Raw genomic sequence first — 26895 nt, forward strand, 5'->3', positions numbered from 1 at the left:
ACACACTCAGTAATGTGCAGAAGGAAAACGCTCCCCACCCCGCGTTATTATATGTGACTAGCTTTTGCAGATGTCTACGTTCTGCACCATGATTAACAACGCATCACACAGCCCCCTGCGTTCATATTTTTTGAGAGTTCTCATTAGCATTGTGGCAGAGCCAGGCCTTCTTCGCCAGTTCTCACTGAGAAACCACCAACGTTCAGCTTTAGCTATAACAAGCATTTACAATGCAATGGTCTCGGCATTATTAAAGGTAGAGCTATTGGCATTGCTTATGACTTTTTTTTATCATAAATAAATAGCATTGTCATTTACAATGCCAATAGCTTAATCGCTCGCATATGCATCACCTATTGCATTTATACACACAGAGTCATCCACACAAAAAGCTATCTACACAGGAGGAAAAAGTAAGATGGGCAGAAAGAAAGAGAAGAATAGAAGGGGAAAGGAAGAGTGAAAGAAGGAAGGAAACTTCGAAACAAAGAAGGAAGAAATGGTGAAGGGTGGAAGGATGGATGGACTTTAGAAAGAACCAATTGGAGTAATGGATGGAGCAATGAGTAGCAGAGTGAATTGAGGATTGGTGGAAGGATAGGTGATGGGCTAGTGACTGGATCAATGGCTAAAAAGATAAATGGATGCATGCATATACCGACGAGTGGCTGGACAATGAAGGAAGCATGCAAATGTGGATGAATAAAGGGTGAAAGTGAGAACCGATGTGTGGATGGATAAGTGAAAGGAAGGACGACGAAAGGGTATAGGAAACTGTTCTAGGGAGTATGGGCAGTGTCCCTTGGTGCTATTTAAGATAGGACCGGAGGTGTCTGTGGTACCAGCGGTGGGCACCAGAGCTGACACTTTAAGGTTTCAGTGGCCAGCCCGGCATTACTGGCCGCAGGGGGCAGAACCAAAGGGGCTGTGGTAAGTATCGCAAGATGCCAGTCAAATGCAGGCTCGCGTGACCTTTGACCTGCGGCAGGATGCTCACGGTCGGTCTATTTCTGACGTCTCAGCTGCTCAGCCTCTGGAGCTGACCCGGGGGTTGATCCTGGAGGGGTCCCGAGCGCCTTGGATGCCAGAGATACCGACGTGCACGTGCCACGGGTTTGGGGGTGGGGGGCACGTCTCGCACCCTCGTTCTGGTGTCACACCTCCTTGACTCGGCAGTTTCAGGGCCCTGAGGGCGAGCCTGCTTTGCTTCTCTGCGGCTGCTGAGCGATCACACTGCTGAGGGGGGGGGGGCGAGGCAGCTAACACCGAGAGCGCCCGCATCACAAGAGCCCCTGGGAGAAGGTGGAACTCTGCGAGGTGTGGCGCAGCGGCCAGGGTGCCTGACTCCGCACCACGAGTTTCACGGTTCGATCCCCAATGACTCTTGGCAAAAGTTTGCTTAATCTTCCCATGACCCCCAAATGCAGGTAATTAATTTCATTTCGCTAGGGTCATTTCTGTGTTTGCACAATATGTAAACGTGTGTGCATTTTTAGGGTGGAACTTGGGAAACGACTCAAAGCTCCCAGCATGTGGGCATTCCCCAACTTTTGATGCCCCTCCCAGGAACGCCACAAACACTCCAGCGCCTGTAACTATCTCCCAGTGGAATAATTGACATGCGAGGAAATCCTATTTTTATGCTAAAATCGCAACCTTGCTTATTTTGTTTGCTGAGTGAATTAGGAATGGGATTTTGACCTCACTTGCATGCATAAGGTGAACGCAGATGGAAGCATCTTTATAAATCAGGTGTGTCTATGGCAGTGCTGCAGTACAGGAGGTGTTGACATTTGTGCCACGCTAGGGTAACGCGGGCTATGTACATGTGGAATGTTAACTCCGCTCACGTGGCACCAAAAAGTGCAAACTTCCTACAGCCAAACGTGGAATGAGAGAATGGCAAAGTGTCTTTGGGTGGGCATGGGTCAGTGGATGTGTCTCGGACAGTGGGAGAGGAGACACGGACAGCGGGAGGGGGGGCGGGAGAGGAGACACGGACAGCGGGAGGGGGGGCGTTAGAGGAGACACGGACAGCGGGGGGGGGCGTTAGAGAAGACACGGACAGCGGGAGAGGAGACACGGACAGCGGGAGGGCGGGAGAGGAGACACGGACAGCGGGAGAGGAGACACGGACAGAAGGCAACAAGCACTCACCTGGACTTCTTCCAGCGGCGGTCGTCCTGAAATGGCTGCCACTCGCTCCCAGCGCCTACATTTGGCTGCAGATACCGAAAGCACATCTTGCTGCAGATGGAGCGGACTTCAAACAGGGGTGCAGGATCACTACAAACGGGGGCAGAGGCAGAGGCTCGATGCTCACCGTCACTGCGGTGAAACAAAATGGCGGCCTCAAGCTTCTGATTTTTTCGGAATTGGGGGCGTGGTTTTGTGGTTCTGAGTGACAGACAACGTCACTGTCTAAAGAACGCAAAAAATCACGCCCCCAAATCCGAAAAAGACGGAGCTTCTTTGGAGGGACGGCTCTCTCCTCCAATGGCTGGCCTCTGTTTAGGAAGCCAGCCAATGGAGGAGAGACGAAAACAGAGGCGGGATAAAGCAGCCTACTAAGTAACAATAATTCTCGGACTTCCGGTCTTCCGACCGGATATTACCGAGACCTAAAAACGCCCCGTGACAAAGAAGGGGTGCACAAAATATAAAAAAGCTGTCGCCGCTTGCTCTAGAGGTAGCACGGTTTTAAACGTGGCCCAGCAAAGACATCTGTGACCCAGACGTGTGGCTTGCCGCTGCTGCTGTCCACCATGGTTCAATTAACACGGTCGAGTTGGGGGGGCGGGGGGGGGCAGCAGGGGCAGTGTGCAGTTCTTGGAGGAAGGGTGTGTGTTGTTTATTTGCACTGCAGCAACCACAAGGTTAATATGTAGCCTTCAGTCTTCCTGCTATGTAAATAAAGGAAAACACAATTTGATTAAATCTGCATGTGGTCCCCTCATATTGAATTAACACAAGTGAAGATAGCCGTGGGCAAAGCACCTCATTTCCCTATTGCCTGCAGGTAAATTCAACATAAGGACCAGCAAAGCAGTGTGTTCCAAACCTGTGCCACCCTGAGGAAAAATAACCTTTAGTGATCGCAAACCACTGCACTTCAGGCCTTCTTGCGGGATCAAATAAACACTATCTCAGGCAAAATGCGCGCCATGGTGCCTCAGTTATGCACCTGTTCACTTAAATTTCAAGCAAACACTATGAATGGTATTGTAAGCGGAAGAGACAGTCAGTTTAAAACTAGGAAGTTACAAGAGATAGGAGTAAAGTGTATTCTACGTGCGTGAGGGAAAGGCCACAATTATAGAATTAAATACTTGAAGCAAAAGGTGTGCGTTATTGTTTTTAAAAGTTCTTCTAAAACTAACTTTGATGTGGGCACTTTGATGCATTAGCTGCGTGATTGAGGGTAAGGTGGAACGGTGTTCTGCTTTCGACCTGTTCTTTTATGCAACAGGTGTGCCCCAGACAGGGTGGAGCCCCCTAGCACACTATGGCACAGGTGGTCTTACCTAGCACAAGATGTGTACCCCCTTCTCCTGTATGTTCCGCCCTGGCATGTGCACAGAGCTGCCCCGGTGTGCCCCTGGCAGGATGGAGCCTCCTAGCACTATGGCAGAGGTGGTCACTCTTGGCACAGGCTGTCTACCCTCTTCGCCTGTATGTTCTGCCCCAGCATGTGCACAGAGGAGACCCCGGTGTGCCACGGCCTGCGTGATGCCCTCTTGCATCTATCGCACAGTTGATCGTGCCTGCCACAGGCTGTGATCCAGCTTGAGCCTGTATGTTTTGCCTTGTTATATGTCCAGAACTGCCCCGTGTTTTCTGGCGAGGCTCTGTGCTACCCCCTTGCCCCTATGGTACAGGTGGCCTCGCCTAGCACAGGCTGTGTTCCAGTTTGAGCCTGTGTGTTGTGTCCTGCTATGTGTACAGAGCTGCCCCTGGCTTGCGGCGGGGCTTTGTGCTGTCCCCTTGCACCCATGGCACAGGTGGTCTCTCCATGACATGCTGTGCTCCCCCTTAGCCTGTACTTTCTGCCCTGGTATGTGCACAGAGCTGCCCTCTTGCACCTATGGCACAGGTGATCTCGCCAGGCACAGGTTGTGATCCAGCTTGAGCCTGTATGTTTTGCCCTGTTATGTGTCCAGAGCTGCCCCGGTGTTACCCGGCTGGTCTCTGCGCTGCCCTGTGCCACACCATCTCGACTGCCCCTCCTGGCACAGGATGTTTGCCACAACCTGTGCAGCCTGTATGTGTGGACCTGTGCACAGAGCTGGTGGCCGCTGCTGCCCCCTGCTGACCGCCGCTTCAGTTTTGGTCTCAGTTTCGCTCCCGGTGGATTCACCAGACAGCAGAACAGGCAGAGTAGTGGGCACCAAGGGAGCAGCGCCCCTGCCCACCGAGCACGGGGCACACCGGGGAACCCTGTGCCAAAGAGCACGGCGGGGTCAGCGGCGGCTCCGGTACCAGAGTCAAGGTGACAAAGATTAAAAAAGTGGCTGCCTCAAAATGGAGAGTAGGTCGGAGGCGGAGTGCGGGGAGAGGCTGCTTCCCTATCCCGTGGCCCGCTGCTAGGTAAGTGGTGGCTCCGTGCCGGGGGAGCCACCCTGTGGTACCGACTACTGCCAGCTCAGCAGCTTCTTGAAGGCTCGTCCTGCGTAGGAGACATCTCTGAAGTAGTGAAATATTGAACAGGCCACAGCTCTTTAACTAGAGCCCTGATCTCAGGGTTCAACTTCCCCAGCACAGAAACTCGGGAAATGGCTGCTGGACTTTTCACGCGAGGCTCGTGACGATCTGACAGTCACGGCCAATAAAACAGACAGCTGTCACAGTTGCACCTCATACAGCACTCCAGGGAGTGGGAGGAACAGCAGAGAGAGTGGGGTGGGGGTAGAGTAGCGAGGGGAGGGAGGAAAACAGAAGACTCGCGTGACAGTCTGGAATGCAGACACAGTGCTGAACTCTGCCTGAACCTTCCCTTGACACGCCCCCTCAGATAAGAGAAAAAGCCATAAACAGTTACGCCGTAGACTCGGTGTCCCAAGGGCGTGCACAAAAAAGCCACAGGGCGGTAACTAAAAACCCTGAAGAGCAATCAGTAGCCAGGGTATTTGACATTGCCCAATACAAAGCATGGGTGGGAGAAAAAGTCCTTCTCCTAAAATCCCTCTACCCCAATATGCCTCGCTACGCGAGCAGCGCATGCTCGCTGCAACGCTAGGCAAGACCTAAAAACAAACCGAATGTAATTTTAAGACTGAATTGTACTTTGTGCCGGTCCTGAAAATCTCAAATAAAGGTGAAAAGGAGACTTATTTAACGGTCTTTGAATAAAAGCAAGATTAACTGCAAAATGTAAATTTTTTCCCCCACTGCACTTGTAATGTGGGCTTTACTTCTTACAGGTCGCATATTGCAATGTTAAGAAAGACGCAGTTCCTGGGCTCATTTGCACACCCATAATACCATGGTGTGCAATTGCTACTTTGGGCTGGTTTATTCTGTTTAACTGTGCTCCTGCTGGTGCAGTGATAGGTTTGTAAGTTGGGGGTGGAAAGCAGAGTCAGGCAGTCCAAAACCAAGAGCTTTGGTCTCACTCCAGGGGAGAACTCATATTAAAGAGCAATCAAGAGCGGCTGGGCGCTCCGGGCAGAGTTCGCATTCACAACTACTTGGATTTGGGGGCACCTTTTGAAGGGACAGGGTACACCGGGGGAAGCTACCGAGAAAACAAGTAAGAGGATGTACCTCCCGTTACAGGATGCACCACCCAATGTGTTGGGTAAATGCGGGAGTAAAGAACTTGCGAGAACGAGGATAGGCGAGGAGAAGCCTCTGATGAAAGCAGCAACAACTCCTGCAGCCAATCAAAGCGAGAGAAGAGATCTTTCCTTACAGCACAGCTCCCCAGCGAACTGTAAGGACACCTCCATCGCCACACAAGTGCAAGACTACACAGGATTGACTCCCTGATGCCATTAAACACACCATACGTGAAGTCTTAAAATGGCCACACCCCATATGACTGAGGAGAACACCCAGTGAGTCACACGAACTTTACTTAGACCTGCTCCAGGAAAAGAAAATCTATTAACACAACTACTGTTGTAACTGTGGAAAATACTGGACATCTGCCTCCAAGTCATCATCGGCCTCAAACTGTCATCGGAACAGCAGTCGGCAGAGAACTGCCCCAGCCCAAGCAGCGCCTAGAGACGTGCTGTGCAGTGTAATCTGTAAGGCGCTACACTTCTAACCATGCGGAAGAGACAGGGCAGCCGCCCCCCCCAGAGAGCCCCCCCTATCGTAAGACAGACTAGAGAAAATGACCCCCCACTACCAAATTATGCTCAACGCCCCCCAGGGCGGTGTGGAGATCTTCTTGCAGCGACTGAGGTCGTACATTTCTGTGATTAAAGACATAGCAGGTGGGGTGCAAGCCCTCGAGACCCTATATATGGTCACAGGCTCTTGCTTGCTGGCAACTTTTTGAAATATACAACAGGTAGCGACAAACTTCAGTGGTGTCTGCTGGCCGGCAACAAAGGGCACCCCCTACAGCAGAATTGGCCATTGACAAATTACTTTTAAGCACTTCAATGTTAACTTTCATCTCAGGGATGGATCAAAGTGAATGAATACCCGTGGAGCACGTCTACTTATGAAAAACAAACAGGATGTAATTTTAATACTGAATTGTACTTTGGGCCTGTCCTGAAAATCTCAAATAAAGTTTGAAGAGACAAAGGCTTATTTAACTGCCTTTGAATAAAAGCGTAATTAGCTGCAAAATTGACATTTTTTCACCACTGCACTTGTAATGTGGGCTTCACTGCTTACAGGTTGCATATTGCAATGTTAAGAAAGACGCAGTTCCTGGGCTCATTTGCACACCCATAATACCATGGTGTGCAATTGCTACTTTGGGCTGGTTTATTCTGTTTAACTGTGCTCCTGCTGGTGCAGTGATAGGTTTGTAAGTTGGGGGTGAAAAGCAGAGTCAGTCAGTCCAAAACCAAGAGCTTCGGTCTCACTCCAGGGGAGAACTCATATTAAAGAGCAATCAAGAGCGGCTGGGCGCTCCGGGCAGAGTTCGCATTCACACCTACTTGGATTTGGGGGCACCTTTTGAAGGGACAGGGTACACCGGGGGCAGCTAGCGAGGAAACAAGTAAGAGGATGTACCTCCCGTTACAGGATGCACCACCCAATGTGTTGGGTAAATGCAGGAGTAAAGAACTTGCGAGAACGAGGATAGGCGAGGAGAAGCCTCTGATGAAAGCAGCAACAACTCCTGCAGCCAATCAAAGCGAGAGAAAAGATCTTTCCTTACAGCACAGCTCCCCAGCGAACTGTAAGGACACCTCCATCGCCACACAAGTGCAAGACTACACAGGATTGACCCCCTGATGCCATTAAACACACCATACGTGAAGTCTTAAAATAGCCACACCCCATATGACTGAGGAGGACACCCAGTGAGTCACACAAACTTTACTTAGACCTGCTCCAGGAAAAGAAAATCTATTAACACAACTACTGTTGTAACTGTGGAAAATACTGGACATCTGCCTCCAAGTCATCATCGGCCTCAAACTGTCATCGGAACAGCAGTCGGCAGAGAACTGCCCCAGCCCAAGCATCGCCTAGAGACGCGCTGTGCAGTGTAATCTGTAAGGCGCTACACTTCTAACCATGCGGAAGAGACAGGACAGCCGCCCCCACAGAGAGCCCCCCCATCGTAAGACAGACTAGAGAAAATGACCCCCCACTACCAAATTATGCCCAACGCCCCACAGGGCGGTGTGGAGATCTTCTTGCAGCGACTGAGGTCGTACATTTCTGTGATTAAAGACCTAGCAGGTGGGGTGCAAGCCCTCGAGACCCTATATATGGTCACAGGCTCTGCTTGCTGGCAACTTTTTGAAATATACAACAGGTAGCGACAAACTTCAATGGTGTCTGCTGGCCGGCAACAAAGGGCACCCCCTAGAGCAGAATTGGCCATTGACAAATTACTTTTAAGCACTTCAATGTTAACTTTCATCTCAGGAATGGATCAAAGTGAATGAATACCCGTGGAGCACGTCTACTTATGAAAAACAAACAGGATGTAATTTTAATACTGAATTGTACTTTGGGCCTGTCCTGAAAATCTCAAATAAAGTTTGAAGAGACAAAGGCTTATTTAACTGCCTTTGAATAAAAGCGTGATTAGCTGCAAAATTGACATTTTTTCACCACTGCACTTGTAATGTGGGCTTCACTGCTTACAGGTCGTATACTGCAATGTGGAGAAAGAAGCCGTTCCTGAGCTCATTTGCATACCCATAATGCCATGGTGTGCAATTGCTACTATGGGCTGGTTTATTCTGTTTAATTGTGCTCCTGCTGGTGCAGTGATATGTTTGGAAGTTGGGGGTGGAAAGCACAGAGTCCACAGACAGTGGGCCTTTGTTGACAAAGTCACCCTCGGAGTGAAATCTTTCCATATGAGACCTTTATATAGCGCTCTGGACTGTAAAGTTTTTAATTCGCCAACAGCACATTATAGCATCTGGAGTTCCCTTTCACCGCCATCCAGGGACAACAGTGTGCTGACTCGAGGCTACTGCAGAATTTGTGGCCTCCATCACAACAAAAGCGCAAGCCAGATGGAGAAAGCTCAGTCTCTGGCGACAATAAACTCACTAGCTGCCTGAGGCAGCTCAGTCTCCAGGTAGAAAAAAAGAATTTGCAATGCAATAGGACTCGCATTTACGCAATACCTATTGCATTGCAAACATAAGTACAGTGTAACACTTGAAGTAAAGGGACTAGTAGCCGTGGAAGATTAGAAATGACGACAGGCATAATGAGGCAGGACTCAACTAGCAGCTCTGTAAATGTTAGGCCTGCACACCTAAAGAATCTTTGGTAAACTGAATCTAAAATTAGTTTTATCTGATAAGGGAGCTGCCCTGCTCGGGGTGTGCCACTACCCAAATCTATGGACTGCTCTGTCGAGGCCTGGAAACATCCAGGTCTGCAGGGAACTCAACCTGGCGCCCCTAAGGTTTCTTAATAGTGTTCGTTTTTTAACAAAATTCATGTGAAATGAAATGCTACCAATTTCATCACGTCAAATCAAGAGTCAAATACAAAAGACATTAGTTTCAGGTATTTTGGAATCAAAATATCAACTGCTTGCTCATAACATTAGAAACATGTTAGAGAAATACATCACATGAAAAATCGCAATAAAAAAACTTAATATCAAAGTATAACCAATAGGTACATCATGAAAATCCAATGCATTTCGGGTTGCAATGAACCCTTCTTCAGGGGTTAATGTATGAATGCAGTTTCAATTCTTCTTCACTTTAAGTTCCGTGGCTGGACACTATAATGCAAATTATTCAGTTTCAGTCTTTGACAATAAAGTCATTGGTAATCCACACAGATAATAGATAGAATTTGCACATATTGAAAAGAAACCCAGAAGGGTAAAAGGCTGAAGAAGAATGACAAATGAATAAAAAGAAGAGAATAAGCCAATGTGAACTGATGTGATTTGAAAAGGAAGCAATTCCGTGAAGTGAATAATGGTATCCAAAAATGAGTGAAAGTTCAGTGAGGCGCAGAAGTACCCAGAACCGATGCATTAAGAGCACTACTACAAACAGCAATAATTAGCTTGTGTCCTGTGAATAATTAGTGTAGGGAAAAGAAAGACGTACTCACGGTCTTAAAGATGGAAAGTTCTGTAAAGATACAGTGTATCAGTATATTTTAACTCTAATGTAGGCATTCCACTGTTAAACCTGAAGTAAGTACCTCCATGTTAACAAGTCTTACCCGCATCAAACGAAAACGACACTCCGTAGAGATATCTCAAGAGGCGTTCTCATTGGTCTAACTGTAAACAAAGTGCAAGCACGTGTGAGGGTTGATTCTCTGACAAGTACATGCTGACGATTCAGCTTCCCCCCCTCTTGAAGTCATCCCCCATTTTACCAGTCTATTGACTAGGGTGTAGCCCAGATTTCTTTCGTGTTCGTCAAACTGCACACGGCCACGCTAAAGTATGTGCTGGAGGAAAGAAAGAACATTCCTCCTTAAGTACTAGAGTCTACCACGCGGTTAATCCAACGTTCTAAGCACAACCAAATATTAACGCATACCTCGAATCCCCTTGTCCTCGTCCCGTACGTGCCGTCTAACGTAAAAGGTATCCTTCCGGTGTACACATCGGTTCATGTCGCGGCCGCATTTAAAGTGCCGTGAGTTCAAAAAAACGTTATTGAATTGTGTACTTTACCTCGGACGGTGCAAAGGACTCCTCACATTCACTAGTGAGAAGTGCAAAGTTATCGTGTGTAGGAGAAAGGTGTAACATAAAAAATATATACAGTAAAATCAGAACTGAAAATAGATAATATGTGTGATTCCTTTACAATTTATGAACAACCTTCACAGTATAGATATGAGAATCGAGAGTGGTAATAAAGCATGTCCTAAATATAAATAATTCTCAAACAACGATCAACAAGATGCATGACAGACATTACACTGGCTCCATCATCATGTTGTGTGCTGATCTAAATAACAGTTAAAAACATGTGAACACTGATTACAGGAAGCACAATAGCTCATACTGATCGTTTAGACCACCCGGGTTCATAGTACCGAGAACTTTTATCCAAAAAGTTTCCCTTCTGGAAAGTTGTGTGTGATGATTTTTACCACTAATGGGATCAACTTTTTCTAACCCATGGCATCGTTTAAAGACATAGCAGATCTGACATTAAACCAAGCAGAAACGAAAGCTAACAGCACGGATGAAGCTACATCCATTTATTCATTGATTGAGGAAATACGCACTTTTAGTACCTCGGCTGGCACTACCACACAAATGCTCAAACAACTTGAATATGCAATGAGGAGAGAAGTGAATCAACGCCTCCATGCCACGACCGTAATTGAATACCACAAAGTTAAAAGAATACCACGCGGATTGCGGATTGCATTAAAACCCATGCTATTCAAATTCAAATTCAACAAACTTTTCATGACCAAGTGGTACGCTATTTTGAACAAATGTTCCCTAGATCTAATCCTGCTCATTATAGAAGAATTATCCACAATTTTAAATGACCTGAAGGAGGACATTTATAAACTCAAAGAGGAGATATCATCTAACATGCCAAGCGAAGATTGGAGCAAAATTTTGGATGACATAAATGCAAGGCTTGACAAACATGCTAGAGAAGTTTATGATCGTAAAATCTGAAAATTCCGACGAGATACCATAGATTACAAGCTGGGCGAGGTCTACAATTGGGCCAAAGCTTACGCACAGAAAAGATACTTCAGCAAAGGTACAAGAAACACCTCTTCCGAGGAAAGTGTAGTACAAGATGAGGATCTCACACTACAAAGACCTTCAACACCAATAAGTGGTTCACAAGGCAGTGGAACTTCTGCAGACCAATCAACTGCACGGGGTGACAAACCTTCTTTTTTAGCGGAAGGCCATTCGTCAAATCTTCCTCCAGACAAACCTGTGGAACCAAGATTAAACGGATCAGGAGGGGACAAAACACAAAAAAAATAAAAACCAAAGCGGACGTCCGCAACGGACTGTGAAACGAGTAACCCAGTGGTGAATATTTCAAAGCGAATCTTGACGACTGAAGTGGTAAATGTATTAAACAAAGGAACATCATTTGTCCCGATTTATGTTTCAAATGGACTTGAAACAGAGATAGCTCTGTTCAAATTCCTAAGAAAATTAGGTTTAGGATGGTTCTTCTCGACCATTAACAATGATGGGGGCACCAGGCCACCTGAGATTTTCAGACCAAGAGTAAGTTCATGTCTCCAATCTCCCACAAGACATTGGATAATTTCGAAACTTTAGTGAAAAAAGACCTGGAAAAAATGGTATACACCAAACCCAAGCATACCAACTTGTCGAAAAAAGAAATGAGAATATGTTTCTTCCCAAGGAAAAGTAGGAGGACATTCAAGTTTTTTTTATAGAAAAATGGCAGAGGATTACAAGGGATTCTTGCGTTTTAAATGTAGTTCAAGGATTCAAAATAGATTTTATTCAAAGACCAGTTCATACTGTGGAGCCAAACAAATTTGATCTAAGTCCAGATCAAGTAGAGATTGTGAATTTGGAGGTAAAAAATGTTTAAAAAGGAAGCAATATGTATGGTGGAGGATCATTTGAAAGTTTTTGTAAGAACTTTGTTTTTGGTGGAAAAGAAAGACAAAGGATGGAGACCGGTGATAAATTTGAGAAGTCTGAACCGGTCTTTAATTTACAGACATTTCAAAATGGAAGGAATACATCTTCGAAGGGATATGTTGCAGACAAAAGATTGGTTGGTGAAGTTAGATTTGAAAGATGCCTACTTCACAGTGCCAATTAGGGAAAGCAGACAAATATCTTCAGTTCAGGTGGAGGCCAAGTATATCAATTTCTATGCCTACCTTTTGGCCTCTCTTCAGCACCTTGGTGCTTTACAAAGTTGACGCGTGTAGTAGTGGCTTCTTTCAGGGAGAGAGGATTCCTTATGATTGTGTATTTAGACGATATATTCATGATGTCACAGGACGCAGAGGAATTGAGGAATTAACTCAAAGTTGTAATAGACATGTTAGAAGGTTTGGGATTCACGATAAATCATGCAAAGTCAATTTTGATTCCATCACAGAATTTTGATTTCTGGGTTTCACAACTAATACGGTTGGAGAGGTGTCAAGACTACTGGAGGGGAAGGTGAAGATGATAAAGAAGGAGGAGTTGAGAGTGCTGAGGAAGATGTCTGACATTGAGAGATTTGGCGAGAATTCTAGGTTTATTTTCATTGTCAATACAAGCAATTGCTTCAGGGCCCCTGCATTATCGAGCCTTGCAAAGAGTGGAAGCAGATGCATTGAGAGCAGGTTTATGGTATGGGGACCAAAGAGAATTGAATTTGGAAGTGAAAGAGGAACTAGAGTGGTGATTAAACAATTTGGACGTTTGGAATGGAAGAGCAATTTTTGGTTGCCTTTCGGATGTTATTTTGGAGACGGATACCAGCCTTTTAGGATGGGGGCTTGTTTGGGGCTTCAGGAGACAGGTGATGCATGGTCAAGGAAAGATAAGGGTCAGCATATCAACTGTCTGGAGCTGACAGCAGGTTTGTAAGCATTGAAGAGTTTCGAAGAGAAGTAGCAGTGTCAGACAGTGCTTATGAAAATAGACATTTCAGCGGTAGATTACATAAACAGATTGGGGGGTTGCAGATTAAAGAGTCTTTCAGATGTGGCAAAGGAGTTATGGATTCATCGATTGAATGCTGGGATCACAGGATTTCAGAAATATACAGATAGATTTGGTTCCTTTGGAATGGACCTGTTTGCAACAAGGTTGACTCACCAGTTTAAGTTTTACAGTTGGTTTCCAGATCCGGAGGCTGCAGCGATAGACGCATTTCAGTAGAATTGGTTGAATTTGAAAGGTTACACCTTTTTCTCCCTTTGCTATCCATTCAGAGGGTATTACTGAAGGTGAGGAGAAAAGGATGTCAGTTTGATTTGATGACTGTTTTGGGTGTCGCAGGCTTGGTTTCTGGCGGTGCTGAAGTTGGTTGCGATGTTCCTTTTTTAATGAAAGCAGATGCGGGTATGCTGGTGAACGAACTAGGAGAGGTTCATCCATTAATTCAGAACAGTACGTTGGACCTTCTTGTTTGGAAGGTATCAGGGGATCCAGTACTTGTGAGGAACTTTCGTAGGAGGCTGCAGAGTTACTCGAGGAGTCCTGGGCTCAGGAACAAGTAAGAGTTACAAAGGAGTATGAAGGATTTGGGTGCATTGGTGCGTGGAACGGAGTTTGGATCCCGTGGGAGCCCCTGTAGTGGAGTTGGTGAATTTTCTTGTGGAACATTTTAATAGGGGTTTGAGGTATTGTACCATTAATTGTTATAGGTCTGCTGTTTCATCAGGTCATGCATTTGTAGGAGGAAGATCTGTGGGTAGCAATATCTTGGTGTGTAGAGTTTTTAAAGAATTATGACGTGATGTGGGATGTAAATTTGTTTTTGAAATTGTTAATTGACTGGCCTATGAAGAGGTTTTTGAAAAATAAGAATACTTCAATTAAGCTAGCGACTTTATTATGTTTGATTTCATGTAGAAGGGTGTCTGATGTTAACTGCTTAGAGATAAATAATCGATATTTTAGTCCAAATGGTGTGTTTTTTTAAATACATAAAAGAACTGAGACTATGTCGGGTTCTGCATTTTACCCTAGGTATGAGGAATGTAAACAGTTGTGTGAGAGTATGAGTGTGAGTATAAGAATAGGAGAGATGGGTAACATCAATTACTGATATAATTTGTAAAACCATATAGTGCGGTAAGTACAGCAACAATTTCAAGATTGGTGAAATGTGTGATGAAAAATATAAGGGTGAACATAATTATTTTCAAAGCTCATTCCATTAGGGGAGCAATAGCAAGCAAATGTTTGTATGGTGGAAGCCTGGAGCATATATTGAAGGCAGTTGACTGGTCTAATGCGGATACGTTTGTGAAACATTATTTTAGACCAGTAGAGCATATGTCTGATGTGGCTTTAAACGGCTTTCAACATGCATAATAGTACCCTTCGGTCTTGTAATGAAATGACTATTCTCAAATTGACATGACTAGAGAATCAGGATTTCATTAAAGACGCGAGGCTAACATTATCCCTCCCACCACACCCATTTCTGTAGTTTTATTAGCAGTTGTATATATAAAATAACATTTTAAAAAATGGAAAGGAGTTTAATTGTTTAATAAATTTAGAGAGCGGATAAGGAAAATTGTAATAAGGAAGGTTTATTTATTCATAGAATTATATGTCATTTATTTTTCTGAATTGATATGTTGTGTTTGTAATGCTTAATAAGGTATTTTTTTGTTGTAGAAAAACAGTTGTTGAGAAGCGAGATTAACATGGGTGCTGAAGCAGAAGAAGATAGAACATTTTCTTCATAGAATTGCATTTAAAAGAGGCTGATTGTTCTGTGCAGGAGACATAGATAGACTCAAAAGTTCCAGTTCTGAATTGTTTTTTGAATGAAGTTTTTTTAAAGGGCAGCTCAGGAGTGGCAAATAAAAGATTGAATAATGTTAGCCTCCACATCTTTAATGAAATCCTGATTCTCTAGTCATGTCAATTTCAGAATCGTCATTCTCCCCTTTCCAACGAGACCTCTCAGGTCTGCATCAGTGCTCGGGGGGCTGAGATATGCCCCTGAGCACAGATGCAGTGAAAGTGAAATAAGCCTATCTGCTCATTTCACTTTCTCTGAAATTACATCAGCGCGCCACAAGAGCCGACCGTCATTTCAGGCAACAACAAAAAAGACAGCCTCTTTGCCAGCTTCTAAGGCTGAATTCAATATAAGGAAATCCCTCTGGTGCAAGCACCAGAGGGATGTCCTACCTCTGGTGCCAGGACGGGCTGAAGTCGTCCTGAACACAGGTGCAGAGGAAGACCCCAGCACGTCCTAAACACACAAATTTAAAAAACTTTAAACTCCATCATCCTACAAAAACTCCTTCACTATTATCTGCAGGCATGCAACAAAATACACCAGCACCTTACAAACCACATGCAGAACATCTAATTAGACACTGTAAACCACACCACACTGAATAAAACAAATCCAATGATCTTAGAAATCCATAAAACGTGTTCAATACCACAAGGTATCTCCAAAACCCAGTTCTACTTCATCCTCTACGACATAGGATAACAAAAACCCACTCCTCAGCTTTGTGATACCACGCACTGACCATGCTCACACCGTTGTTGTTCACCCTTTTTAATTTACTTCCACAATTTGGATTGTGGAAGGAGAAATAGCTAAACTGCATTCAGATTCTAAGCGCCTGAGACAAGCTGCGTTTCACGCCATTCAGAAAATCTTCCCACTAGAAACATTTGCATGTGGCCTTTCAAAACATTACTAAATATCTTCAACTATATTTGAAGTTATATCAACAATTATATGAAATGTAATTTTGTGGTCATTAAATTATCCCCCCACCACAAAAAAAAAGCAAAATTGTAAGTGGTCTTCGAAAGAACACTGATGTTTAACAAATAATCTCACTTATTTTAGCCCTCTGTCTAATCCATTTAGAATTCTGCAGCTGGCACTAACACACCAAAACAGTAAGAGCCAGCTACAGTCAAAGTTAATGTCAGTATAGAAAATTCTATTTTCAGTGATGCGGTGCCTTAAATTACACAGACTGAATTCTTGATTTAACTTTTGTACAACTTGAAACCTAAACCCGCGAGCGAACTTACCGATGGAAGAGGCCACAACCAGTCCAAGTCCTACTCCAAGAGGTCCTCCCATATTCAGAAACTTCTCACTTGGTGCACATACAGCCACAGTCGAGAGACCACCCACTATTCCAGCAGTGTACCAGGCAGCACGGATAAGCAGAGGGCCACCCAACAAGGTTAAAGGAGCTACCACTGCACCCATGACACCTAAAATGAAGAACAAAATATTAGCCTACATTTCTTTGTGGTAGTATATAGATTTGAAATTATATGATAAACTAAAATGTTTACAGCATCAGCAACATGGGAGCTTATCTCTTGAAATTATTTTACAGGCAAAGAAGTTCAGCTGAACAAACAAAAACTGTTACTCCTGTGTGAGGCCATATCTGGCATCTGCTTTCTGGGCTTCACACTAAGAGGAGATACTCTGATAGCATTTGCAAAAAGCATTGGCAAATCCAATAGGTCTCGCCTATGCAAGAGCTGCTGGCTTTGCCAATGTGTTTTGGCCATGTTGTAGACCAGCGTGGCTGCTGTTCAGCATGGCTAAGAGTTTGTGGCATAGAGGAGAGTGGCTGAATGGAGTGACGTAGGGTGGAGAAGAGTGTGCCATAGAGTGGAGTAAGTGGCAGAGGCTGTGTAGAGTGGGAGAGGTAGAGTGGCAGAGGTAGAGTGGCAGAGGTAGAGTGGCAGAGGTAGAGTGGCAGAGGTAGAGTGGCAGAGGTAGAGTGGCAGAGTAGCCGAGGGAGAGTAGCGTGGCATAGAGTAACATATTGTAGTTGCATTATATAGCGCTTACTACCTGTGACGAGACGTCAGAGCTTTTCAGCGAGGAGCACACTACTCCGAAATCCAAAAAAGGATTAGAGGAGAGTTAGTATAGGGAAATATAAAATGTATTAGAGTGGTGGACAATGGAGTCTATAATGTGGGGTGAAAAAGATAGTGGCAAGATATAAGAGGTAGAGGTTTGCATTTATATAGTGCTTGGTACCTCCGGAGGCAACAATGCGCTTTTCGTGGAGTGGCACGCTATTCCGGAATCCAAACAGGATTAATGGTGAATTAGTATAGGGAAATCTGAAACTAACTTGAGTGGTGAATAAGTGAGTCTGTTAGTTGGACTGAAAAGGATAATGGAGGGGTAGAAGAGGGAAGGGTATAGAAAGTGTTTCTTTGGAGATCAAAGCAGCAGTAGCAGGTTTGGGATGGGGGAAGAGTCAGAGGGCAGGGTTTAGAAAGCCTTGTTTGGGAGATCTTAATAACAAAACAGTTTTGAGATGATGCAAGAGAGGTGTAGAGGAGGGAAGAGTCTAGAAAGGGTTATTTTGGGGATCTCAGTAGTCAGAGTGGAGGTAGGGGATTTATTTAGAGATGTATAGGGTGACAAATAGGGCAGTGATTGGAGAGAGTAGTAGATTGAGGTTTGGGATAAGTCAGAGTTGTGGTAGAGGATATATTGAGAGAGGTGAGATATAGGGTAGTGTATTGGACATTCAGAATTAGGAGTAAAGTAATAAATATAATGATACATAATTAAGTAGAAGGTGTGCATGTATAAGTAAGGTAATATACCTAGATTTACTTTGCATTAAATAAACGTTGATTTTTAAGTGTTGCTTTACTTTAAGTTAATTTATTTGTTTTTAGTTACATATATACACATATATATATATATATATATATATATATATCCTCCCAATAGTGAAGCGATAGCAGATGAAGAGTTATTATAAAAACCTACATATTTAAACAGTGACCTTTACAGACGTTAAACAGGGAAGAACATAACCATAAGTAATATGTACATTTGTTAAGCAGAATTAATGAAAATCTATATATTTATAAACAAGATTACTACACGTACATAGAAGGTATACATGTATAAGGAAGGTAATATACCTCAATATAAGTTGCAGATAGTAAACTCAAGTGTTGTGTTAATTTAAGCTAATTTATATGCTTTGATCTTTTAATAATTCAATAGTGAAGTAAATGTAGATAAATAATTCTTATAACAATTTACTCATTTATGCAGTGAGCTACATACAAGTTAAACATTAAATAATATAACCAAAGGTAATATGTACATTTGTTAAGCAGAACTAACGAATCTCTATATTTATAAACATAATTACACATATTTATATACACATATATAATCTAAGTAACTGCTTATATACACAGGGATATGGTGTATATTTATGTTTGAGTATGGTGGTTATGTGCGGAAGAGCCAACTCTTCAGTAGTCTTCGGAAGATAAGGTAGCTATCCGCATGTGGGAGGGCAGGCTTGATAAACAGGCGAGGAGGCTGTTAGAGTTGTCTGAAAGAAAGATTTTTATTGTCAACAGTGGAAGGTATGGGGTGTATAATTGGCTTTTCCTCGGGGTCTTCTTCGGATGAATCCTGTGATGAGCTGGAGTTTGATGGGGCTTTCCGGGATGATGGTTCTGGTTCCTCTTCCTCTTTGGTGAGGTGGTCTCCCCGGAGGCTCATAGGAGGAAAAGAAGGTGGGAGCCGTGAGAAAAGGGTTGTTGAACGGTTCTTTGTTCAAGGGTTATACCTTCACCACACCTTTAGTGTTATCAGACCTACTATTGTGCGGAGGTGGGATTAGTGAGGGAGGGGAAACGAGTTTAGTGCCTAGGGAATTTTTTAGGAAGGTGCTCGGGAAAGAACGTATTGGACTAAGGTAATCCTTATATAAACAAAAGAAGAAAAAAAAACAATACAGATTCCTACACGCATACATGCTATCAGGCGTAATGATTCGTGCTATCGGGCGTACTGATACTTAAGGCGCAACTGCAGGAGTGTCCCCTCTACCCCCAGCCCAACCTGATGTTATGTTATGTTATGTATGTATTTTTGTAAAGCGCGCGAATCACCGGGGGGCATCTCGGCGCTTTCCCTGTGGGATGGTCCCTGCTGGGAATCCCCAAGGTGGAGCCAAGCATTCCCAGCGTTGGGGGGGGCCGTTGTGGAGATTAGGCAAGCTGATGCCCAGAGTTGCCGAGTGGGACCCCTGGTTAGAGTGGGCACCGAGGTGAGAATTATCGAGTCCGCTGACCCTGGTCCGAGACCCTGCCGCGTCGGGAATCGAACCCTGGTCCCGGCCGACTTCTGCTCCCGCGTCTGCCGCCTCTAACCAGAGTTCCCACCCGCTTCCCACAACCCGCCTCCCGGTGCCCTCGAGCCGCTAGTACTCACCGACTCCGCCACAACTTTCCAGAGTTGCGGCCGCTCCCCAGCATCCTCCGGACACCACCAGTCCTCACACCAGCTCTCCACCAATTCCTCCTGGCTTGCTGATGGTTTCGCGTCCGGTATCTCGGGTCCCGCGTCTTCACTCTCGGGCCCCGCGTCTTCACTCTCGGGCCCCGCATCTTCACTCTCGGGACCCGCATCTTCACTCTCGGGACCCGCATCTTCACTCTCGGGACCCGCATCTTCACTCTCGGGACCCGCATCTTCACTCTCGGGACCCGCATCTTCACTCTCGGGACCCGCATCTTCACTCTCGAACTCGCTTGTTCTCCTTCTTCCTCCTTTTGCGCCACTGGTCTCCGACACCTCCCTTTGAACTCAGCCTCCTTTCATTGGGCCGATACGAATACTTCCGGTGTCTTTTAGGGTCACTTTCGGGTTGGTTTCCCCGTTGGTGTTTCTCTGTGAAGAGACAGGAAAGGAGCATGGTATTGGTAGTCCTGAAGCAGTGTCCCAAGCTGAATAAGGGACCCGTTGATGCATCTCCCCCCATGGCGATATTCCGGTAAGTCTTTCCTCTGTTCCCCGGATTTCCTCACACCACAGATCTTATGTTTGGGGGTAAAGAGTTGCATAGTTAGGTTGCTTAAACAGAGAAGGATGTGTGGCCTATGGTTTTTGTCTTGTATGGTGGGATTTTGACGCAAGGAGCCAATCTAGAGTCGAGGTTCCTATGCGGAATGTATTTGGTGAATTTATTACGAATGAAGAGCGGCCCTGTTCCATGTATCACTTTGTGGGTGATGCAAAGCAGCTTGAATGTGATCTTCTGGCAACCAGTAACCTTACATTGGTTTCAAGGCAGGGGAAATGTGGGCTTGTTGCTTTATATGCAAGAGTTGTCTGGCAGCAGAGTGCTGCACCCGTTTTTTTTTTTAACACAAACTTTATTGCGTTTTTACACATTTACAGACAATCTTCTACATTCACATTAGAACCTAGTAGTATCATCGTGGCTCGCCGTTATGCGCACTGCTAATACATACATGGTTAAGTTGCCAGTTCAACATCACAATGTGCGTAGCTCTTTACCATCAACATGTTACAGTGTATACCTTTTCTGACAGTGGATATTCCATTCTGTATCATGAACGAATTTTTTGAAATTCTAAATGAACCTAAAACAACTACTCTGGAACCCTAGCTCCACCCCACACCTGCAGTTATCTAACTGGGAACACCATTGACAGCCGCCTAACAGACAGAGTAATACAGTGCCATTTCACACAGAGTCCTACACAATACATTACTTCACAACGTGTTCAGGTGCAACTTATAATCGGTATCTGCCTCACACACCTAGTTTTTCAGCCACAGCCGTGATCATGTCGCTTCTACCTGCGTTGATTCTTCCCCGCTTTTAAACGCCTCGCACAGCACATCCCATGCCATCGCTATCAGTATTTTTATCAGTCCCCTCTGCTCCTTCCTACGTATCGTAGCTCTTTCAGCGAGACTCCATTTAATCACTTACTCCCTTCCTCCAGGACTCAAGGTTTGGTAGCCTTGCTGCCTTCCACTGGCTGGTAATATGCCTCTTTGCTATTATGAACGCTATATTTGCAAAGCGTGCTTGTACTTTATATCCTTTGGGTTGGCAGTATAACCCCAGAATTCAGCTCTTTGCTGTGTTCCAAGTATTCTTCCCTACAGTGTCAGCAAGCATGTGCGCAATCTGCGTCCAATAGTGTGTTAGTGCTGAACATGTCCACAGCATATGTACCAGCCCGGCATCCGCCTCAACGCATCTTGGCCATTTGAGGGGGCGGCGGAAAACTTTTTTGGAGTCTATGCAGAGTGAGGAATGCTCTCTGTATAATCAGATATTGAATACATTTGAACCGCGCATTGTGTGACACGATCTTCGAGGATTCCAGTACTTTAGTCCATTCTTTGTCCGTCAGACCCTCTGTACATCTGTCTCCCATTTCGTCCGCAACGCCCCTAGTGGGGATATAACTGTCCCTCTAATGCCTACATAAAGCCATTTCGTTAGATGCCTACCATTTCCCATTAAATGGAGCATATGTACTAATTCATTTGTGGGCGGCTCTTGTCCATTTGGGGCCCACAGTTGTTTCATACAATGAGATAATCCCGCATGTAAGAGAAATAGAGTATCCGACAGGTCATTAGTATTTGTAAAGTCAGTGTGCGACATCAGTGTGCCCTCCTGAAATAGTGTCCCCACCATACCTATCCCTCCTTCCACCCATTCTGCCATCTGTCCCTGCGTGACTACTCCCGATGGGATGGCCAGTCCTACAAAAGGGATATTAGGTGCCGTGTATATTTTTTGGCATAATTCTAATATTTCAATGCTATTTGCAGGAGTGGAGAGTCCGTACTATCAATTGAGGGTATGCTATGTAATTTTGCATGCAGTTTGCCTTGCGTCAACATTCTGAGCGTGTAACCAATTTCCTGCAGGTTGTGACCCGCAAGCCAGAACGAAAGCCATTGTAACTGGCTCGCCATACAATAGGCCCTGAAATCGGGGGCTTCCACCCCTCCAGCAGTGGTCAGTAGTTGTAATTTCTTGAGTGCCACTCTCCTTCTACCCATGCCTCACACTAATTCTATCAATAAGGAACCCAGACCCGGAATATGTTCGCAGGGAGAAATATCGGGATTGTTGTGAAATAGTACAGCACTCTAGACAACATTACCATCTTTGTGATGGCTAGACGTCCAGTGACAGACAATGGCAGAGTAGTCCAGACGCTATTTGAGAGCGCAACGTAGTATTGCTCTCTGCACATTTCCGTCTACCGTGTCTTGTTGCGTTCTATATATGTGCACAACCAAATACTTAAACGCAACTGAGGTCACCTGTATCTGCTTATCTCCAAACCCTACCCTACACGGAGCCTCTAGGTGGTTAAAGAAGGGGGCACCGATTTATCAAAATGTATGCGGAGACCCGAAACTTGACCAACGGCCTCAAAAATCTCTGCGGCGTCCGGATATTCCACTGCATAAATCTCGGGTGTTCATGATTATGTCATCAGCATATAGCGACACTGGACCTATAGGTATGCCCCAATTTTGGGCTGACATGCGCAGTTTATGCGAGAGCTGTTCAACTGCTAGTATAAAGAGCATGGGGGACAGGGGCAGCCCTGTCTCGTGCCCCGGTGAACCCTGTACGCCTTAGAAATGCGGCCACACGTCCTAACACAAGCTGTTGGGGCAGCATATAATAACCTAACCCAGTAGATGTATTCAACAGGTATCCCATGTATGCCCAGAGCAGCCAGAATGTCTTTCCAGCTCAACGTATTAAACGCCTGCCGCATATCTTAGGATAGGAAGCCAGCCTTGGGAATCTCACCAATGGGGCCCACATTATTTGATAGAGCCGCCTCACGTTGTGCGACTTGCTCCTACATGGCACAAACCTGCATTGGTCTACCTGTACTAACTTATTGAGATAGGGCAGTAAACGGGTTGCTAAGATCTTACTTTGAATTTTATACCCAGTGTTTAGGAGCGACAATGGGCGGTACGCCATCTAGCCCTCGGGTCTTATTCTGCGGCAGGGCCCGGATTGCCATCAGAATTTCCTACGTTGTGATAGGTGACCTTAGTTAGTCTTGATCTGTGGCTGCTAGCTTCGGCAGCCATACTCCCTGGAGAAACTCCCTAATTTCCGGAATATATGAGTGCCTGGGGCACTGTACAAACACCTATAGTACTTTTGGAATACTCCATTTATCGTTAATTGAGTATCAGCCATGTCTCCTGATGGGGAGCGGATTTGTGTTACTGGGGCCACTTTTTTAGTTGGCCCTAATGACGCGTGCTAGTAAGGTACCTGCTTTATCAGCCTCCACGTGTTCTCTGGACATATGCTTTGTAGTCAATTACCCTCAGCCTCTCCAACAGGTCAGCATGCTCTACCTGCATCTTCTGCAGGTCACCCCCCTGGTTAAGGATTCTGCGGCTGCTTTTTCCAGGGGTCCCAGTTGTCCCTCAACTTCTGTCAATTTGCACACTATCTCCTGTCTCGCTCCTACTACTACTGCTATGGAGGCTCCCCTCACTACCACCTTGAACGCTTCCCATTCTATTAGTGGGGAGGAGGCGGAACCCACATTCCGAGTGAAGTAGTCCGCAACAGTATCTGCCATATGCATCCAAAAATCAAAGTCCTCAAGCATTTGGGGATTGAATCTCAGACGTCGGTACCGGTGTTGGGATATAAACCCTACTCCAGAGTCATCTCCAGCGGACTGTGGTCCGAAAGTGTTTTACCCAAATGTGATATTTGCAACACCTTTTGGAGACGGGAGCGAGAGCAGAAGACATAGTCTATTATTGTGTGTACTGCATGTACGTGGGAATAAAAGGAATATTCCCTTGTCGATGCATGTTTAACTCGGCACGTGTCCTTGAAGCCCCACCCATCTGTCCATACCTCCAATGCCCTGGCCTGTCGTGTTGCCAATGCTCCTCGGAGTGGCGGGTGTGATCTGTCCATCCATATATCCAGCAACGCTTTATAGTCCCGTCCCCCCCCGTACCCCCTCCCACCCCCAAAGTATCCAAGGGTATTGTACCCAGTCCGCCAACGCAGTGTTCATTCGTTGAAGGAACCCATCCTGTTCCGAATTCGGTGCATAAATACTGCCTAACACCAGCTTCTGCCCATCCATCTTGCCCCTCAGCAGTACATATCTGCCCTAATCATCCACCCTCTGCTCCAGCAATCTGTAAGGGACTCCTGCCCGTATCCATACTGCCGCACCTCGTACATAAGCCGAATAAGTTGTATTATATAGCTGACTTTCCCACTTTTTCTGTAATGAATTTGCTTCACTGGCGCTTAAATGTGTCTCCTGTAGGAGAACAATTTGTGTTTTCCATCTACTGAGCAGAGCAGGCATGCAGTATCGTTTAAGCAGGGAGCCCATACCTCGCACATTCCATGTGAGGAATGTATATGTTGCCCTTGACTCCATTTAACTTAGGTGTGCTGTGCACCACCAAGCCCTGTGCCCTGCGTCTGGTCTCAGGTTCAGTCTGTCGTGCGTTCGCATGTGCTCCCTTGTAACTGCCACATATAACTCCCAAACTACCCCAATTTGGAAGGTCCAACCCCAAAACTGTGCTTGACCAAACAGCTGGAACTCATTTGGCGCTTTTGCAAGGGGGTGGGGGGATGATACGCCAGTCACAGACAATTATGCCCTTTGCAAGCACCATCGCGCCGCACCAAATGTACGCATTGTTGCTATTGCACTATAGTGATTGCACATTTTTTAAACTTATTAAAGACAATGCAAACTATGTGAGAAAAGAAAAATAATATAAGAAAACAGAAAAACAACAGTTAGGGGTAGAAATGAGATTGCTTCCTGGGCCCGGGACACACCCCTCAACAGTATATGCTGTACATAAAGGTGCATCCATATTGATACAGTTACCAGCTGCTGCCAGCGCACCGATCATGTCTTCGCCTCGCTTCATCGCATAGTATCGCTGGGTTTTGGGTGGATAAATCTTCCACCAACACCACCAGGACTTTACATGTCTGCATAAGTTCCGCCCTGTCAGCGTGATTAGTCCTCCAGTTCCCTGGCAGTTTGTGGTGTCAAGGATGGGAACAACTGTTGACTGGTCTCCAAATCCGTTGCGGGCGCTCCATCCGAAGACTAATCACGCCTGCTGATCTCTCCCGATGCTCTCCATGTTGCAGCCACCTTCAATGCCGCTCTTTTACTCTCTAGTTGTTGCTCAAGAGCTGGCACCTTCTCATCCCATGCCTTCTGCTTAGACATGCTCCGTAACCCTGTGCGCCTGCGGCATTGACTCGGCCTTCGCGGCTGCCGGTGTTCATCCAGTATCGCCAGATTTGGGAAGTTCACCTCAATCAACATGCCGTCTCTAAGTCTTCAAAGAAGTGAGTGGCATTACCCTGTAGAACTTTCAATTTGGCCGGAAAAATTAAAGCATACCATAGGTTTAGCTGTTGTAGGTGCTGCTTAACCCCATAGAATGTCTCCTTTTGCCGTTGCACTTGTATCGTATAATCCGGGAACAAGGAGACTTTCGAGTTCTCAAATAGGAGTGGCGCCCTTTCCCTTGCCCTGCGGAGCAGCGGGTCTCGGTCTCTGTAATTCAGGATCTTTGCCACTATAGGCAGAGGTGGTAGTACGGGGGCCCTTTGCCCTGTTGGCACCCTGTGAGCCCTTTCCACACTAAACATTGCAGTCAGTCCCTCCAGTGCAACCTCAGTGCGCAGCCAATTCTCAATGAATTGTGTGGGGTCCCGGCCTTGGCTTTTTTCATGCATGCCAACGATTCTGAGGTTACTCCTCCTCCGGTGCCGCCCTTCAGCATCGTCAACTTTTTCTTGCTGTTCCTTCACTTGTCGCTGGAGCTGTGAGACAGTCTCCGTCTGTGCTTTATACCAAGGCGTAATGTCCGATAGGATAGTTGCATGGGTCTGCACCAGCTCTGCCAGTTTTTTATGATCCGCACGGAGCAGGCTCACATCCGTTGTCAGACTGTCCAGCTGCTGCTCCACCACTGCCCTAGATTCACGGATTTCCTTCAGGATAAGGTCTGGTTTGTCTTGGGACTGCTCTTCCTGCATTAAGGTGTCCCGAATCTCTTCCTGCGTGGGTTGAGGGTCATGCTGTGAGTACGGACTAGTTTCTGAAGACTGTCCTTGGTCCACCGATTTTCCTTTTGGCCACCCCATGCTGTGAAGCACAACACCTCCAGGCTGTAACCCAATATCGTTAGGTTATTGTCCCACTTGGCCCACAGCCTTTCAGACCGGTGTTTAATGCTTCTGCGCCAGCTATCTATGCATTTAAATGGTTCGTTGGGTACCAAACAGTTATTTTACTGTCACTCCGGCACCAGGATCTCTGCTTTTCAATTAAGTGCCCCACATTACTGCGGGGACCACTTGCCTTTACATAAGCCCGCTGGTCAGGCCTGGAGGGAAGAAAGTTCCAGGACTGTCTCAAGTTGCCCACTGCAGGTAAGTACGTGGTATCCCGGCCCCCAGCCCTTGTTGCGATCAATCCAGGAAGGAGATCACACCGCCCTCTCACTACCCGACCAGGGGTCCAAAAAGGCAGCGGTACGGTGCCTTCTCACCTCCAGCCGCTTGCCAATCAAATCTTAATCAGTGGAAGGGCTCTCTCAGGGCCGGTACACTCACCCACCGGTGTGGTGCAGGGGGTGTCCTCAGTCTCTGGATTTGATGCGGGCCATATCCAATACCTCCGTGGGCCCCAGACCGCCGCGCTGCTCCTCG

At 45.9% G+C, this 26895-nt stretch overlaps 1 protein-coding gene and 1 long non-coding RNA gene across 3 annotated transcripts in view; one reads left to right on the forward strand and one right to left on the reverse strand.

Annotated features, from left to right (window-relative positions):
• The window catches only part of GHITM (growth hormone inducible transmembrane protein), a 296117-nt gene that overhangs the window by 65335 nt on the left and 203887 nt on the right, over positions 1–26895 (reverse strand). For both annotated transcript variants that reach the window (XM_078643354.1, XM_078643353.1), the window contains exon 7: positions 16364–16552. In XM_078643354.1, the coding sequence (XP_078499480.1) occupies positions 16364–16552 (189 nt within the window). The remainder of the gene's footprint in view (positions 1–16363; positions 16553–26895) is intronic.
• Positions 1–26895, forward strand: part of LOC144754973 (uncharacterized) — a 99863-nt gene that overhangs the window by 24097 nt on the left and 48871 nt on the right. The gene's annotated exons all lie outside the window — the stretch shown is intronic.

This window comes from Lissotriton helveticus, chromosome 5_1 (assembly GCF_964261635.1).
Source record: "Lissotriton helveticus chromosome 5_1, aLisHel1.1, whole genome shotgun sequence".
Taxonomy (NCBI): Eukaryota; Metazoa; Chordata; class Amphibia; order Caudata; family Salamandridae; genus Lissotriton; species Lissotriton helveticus.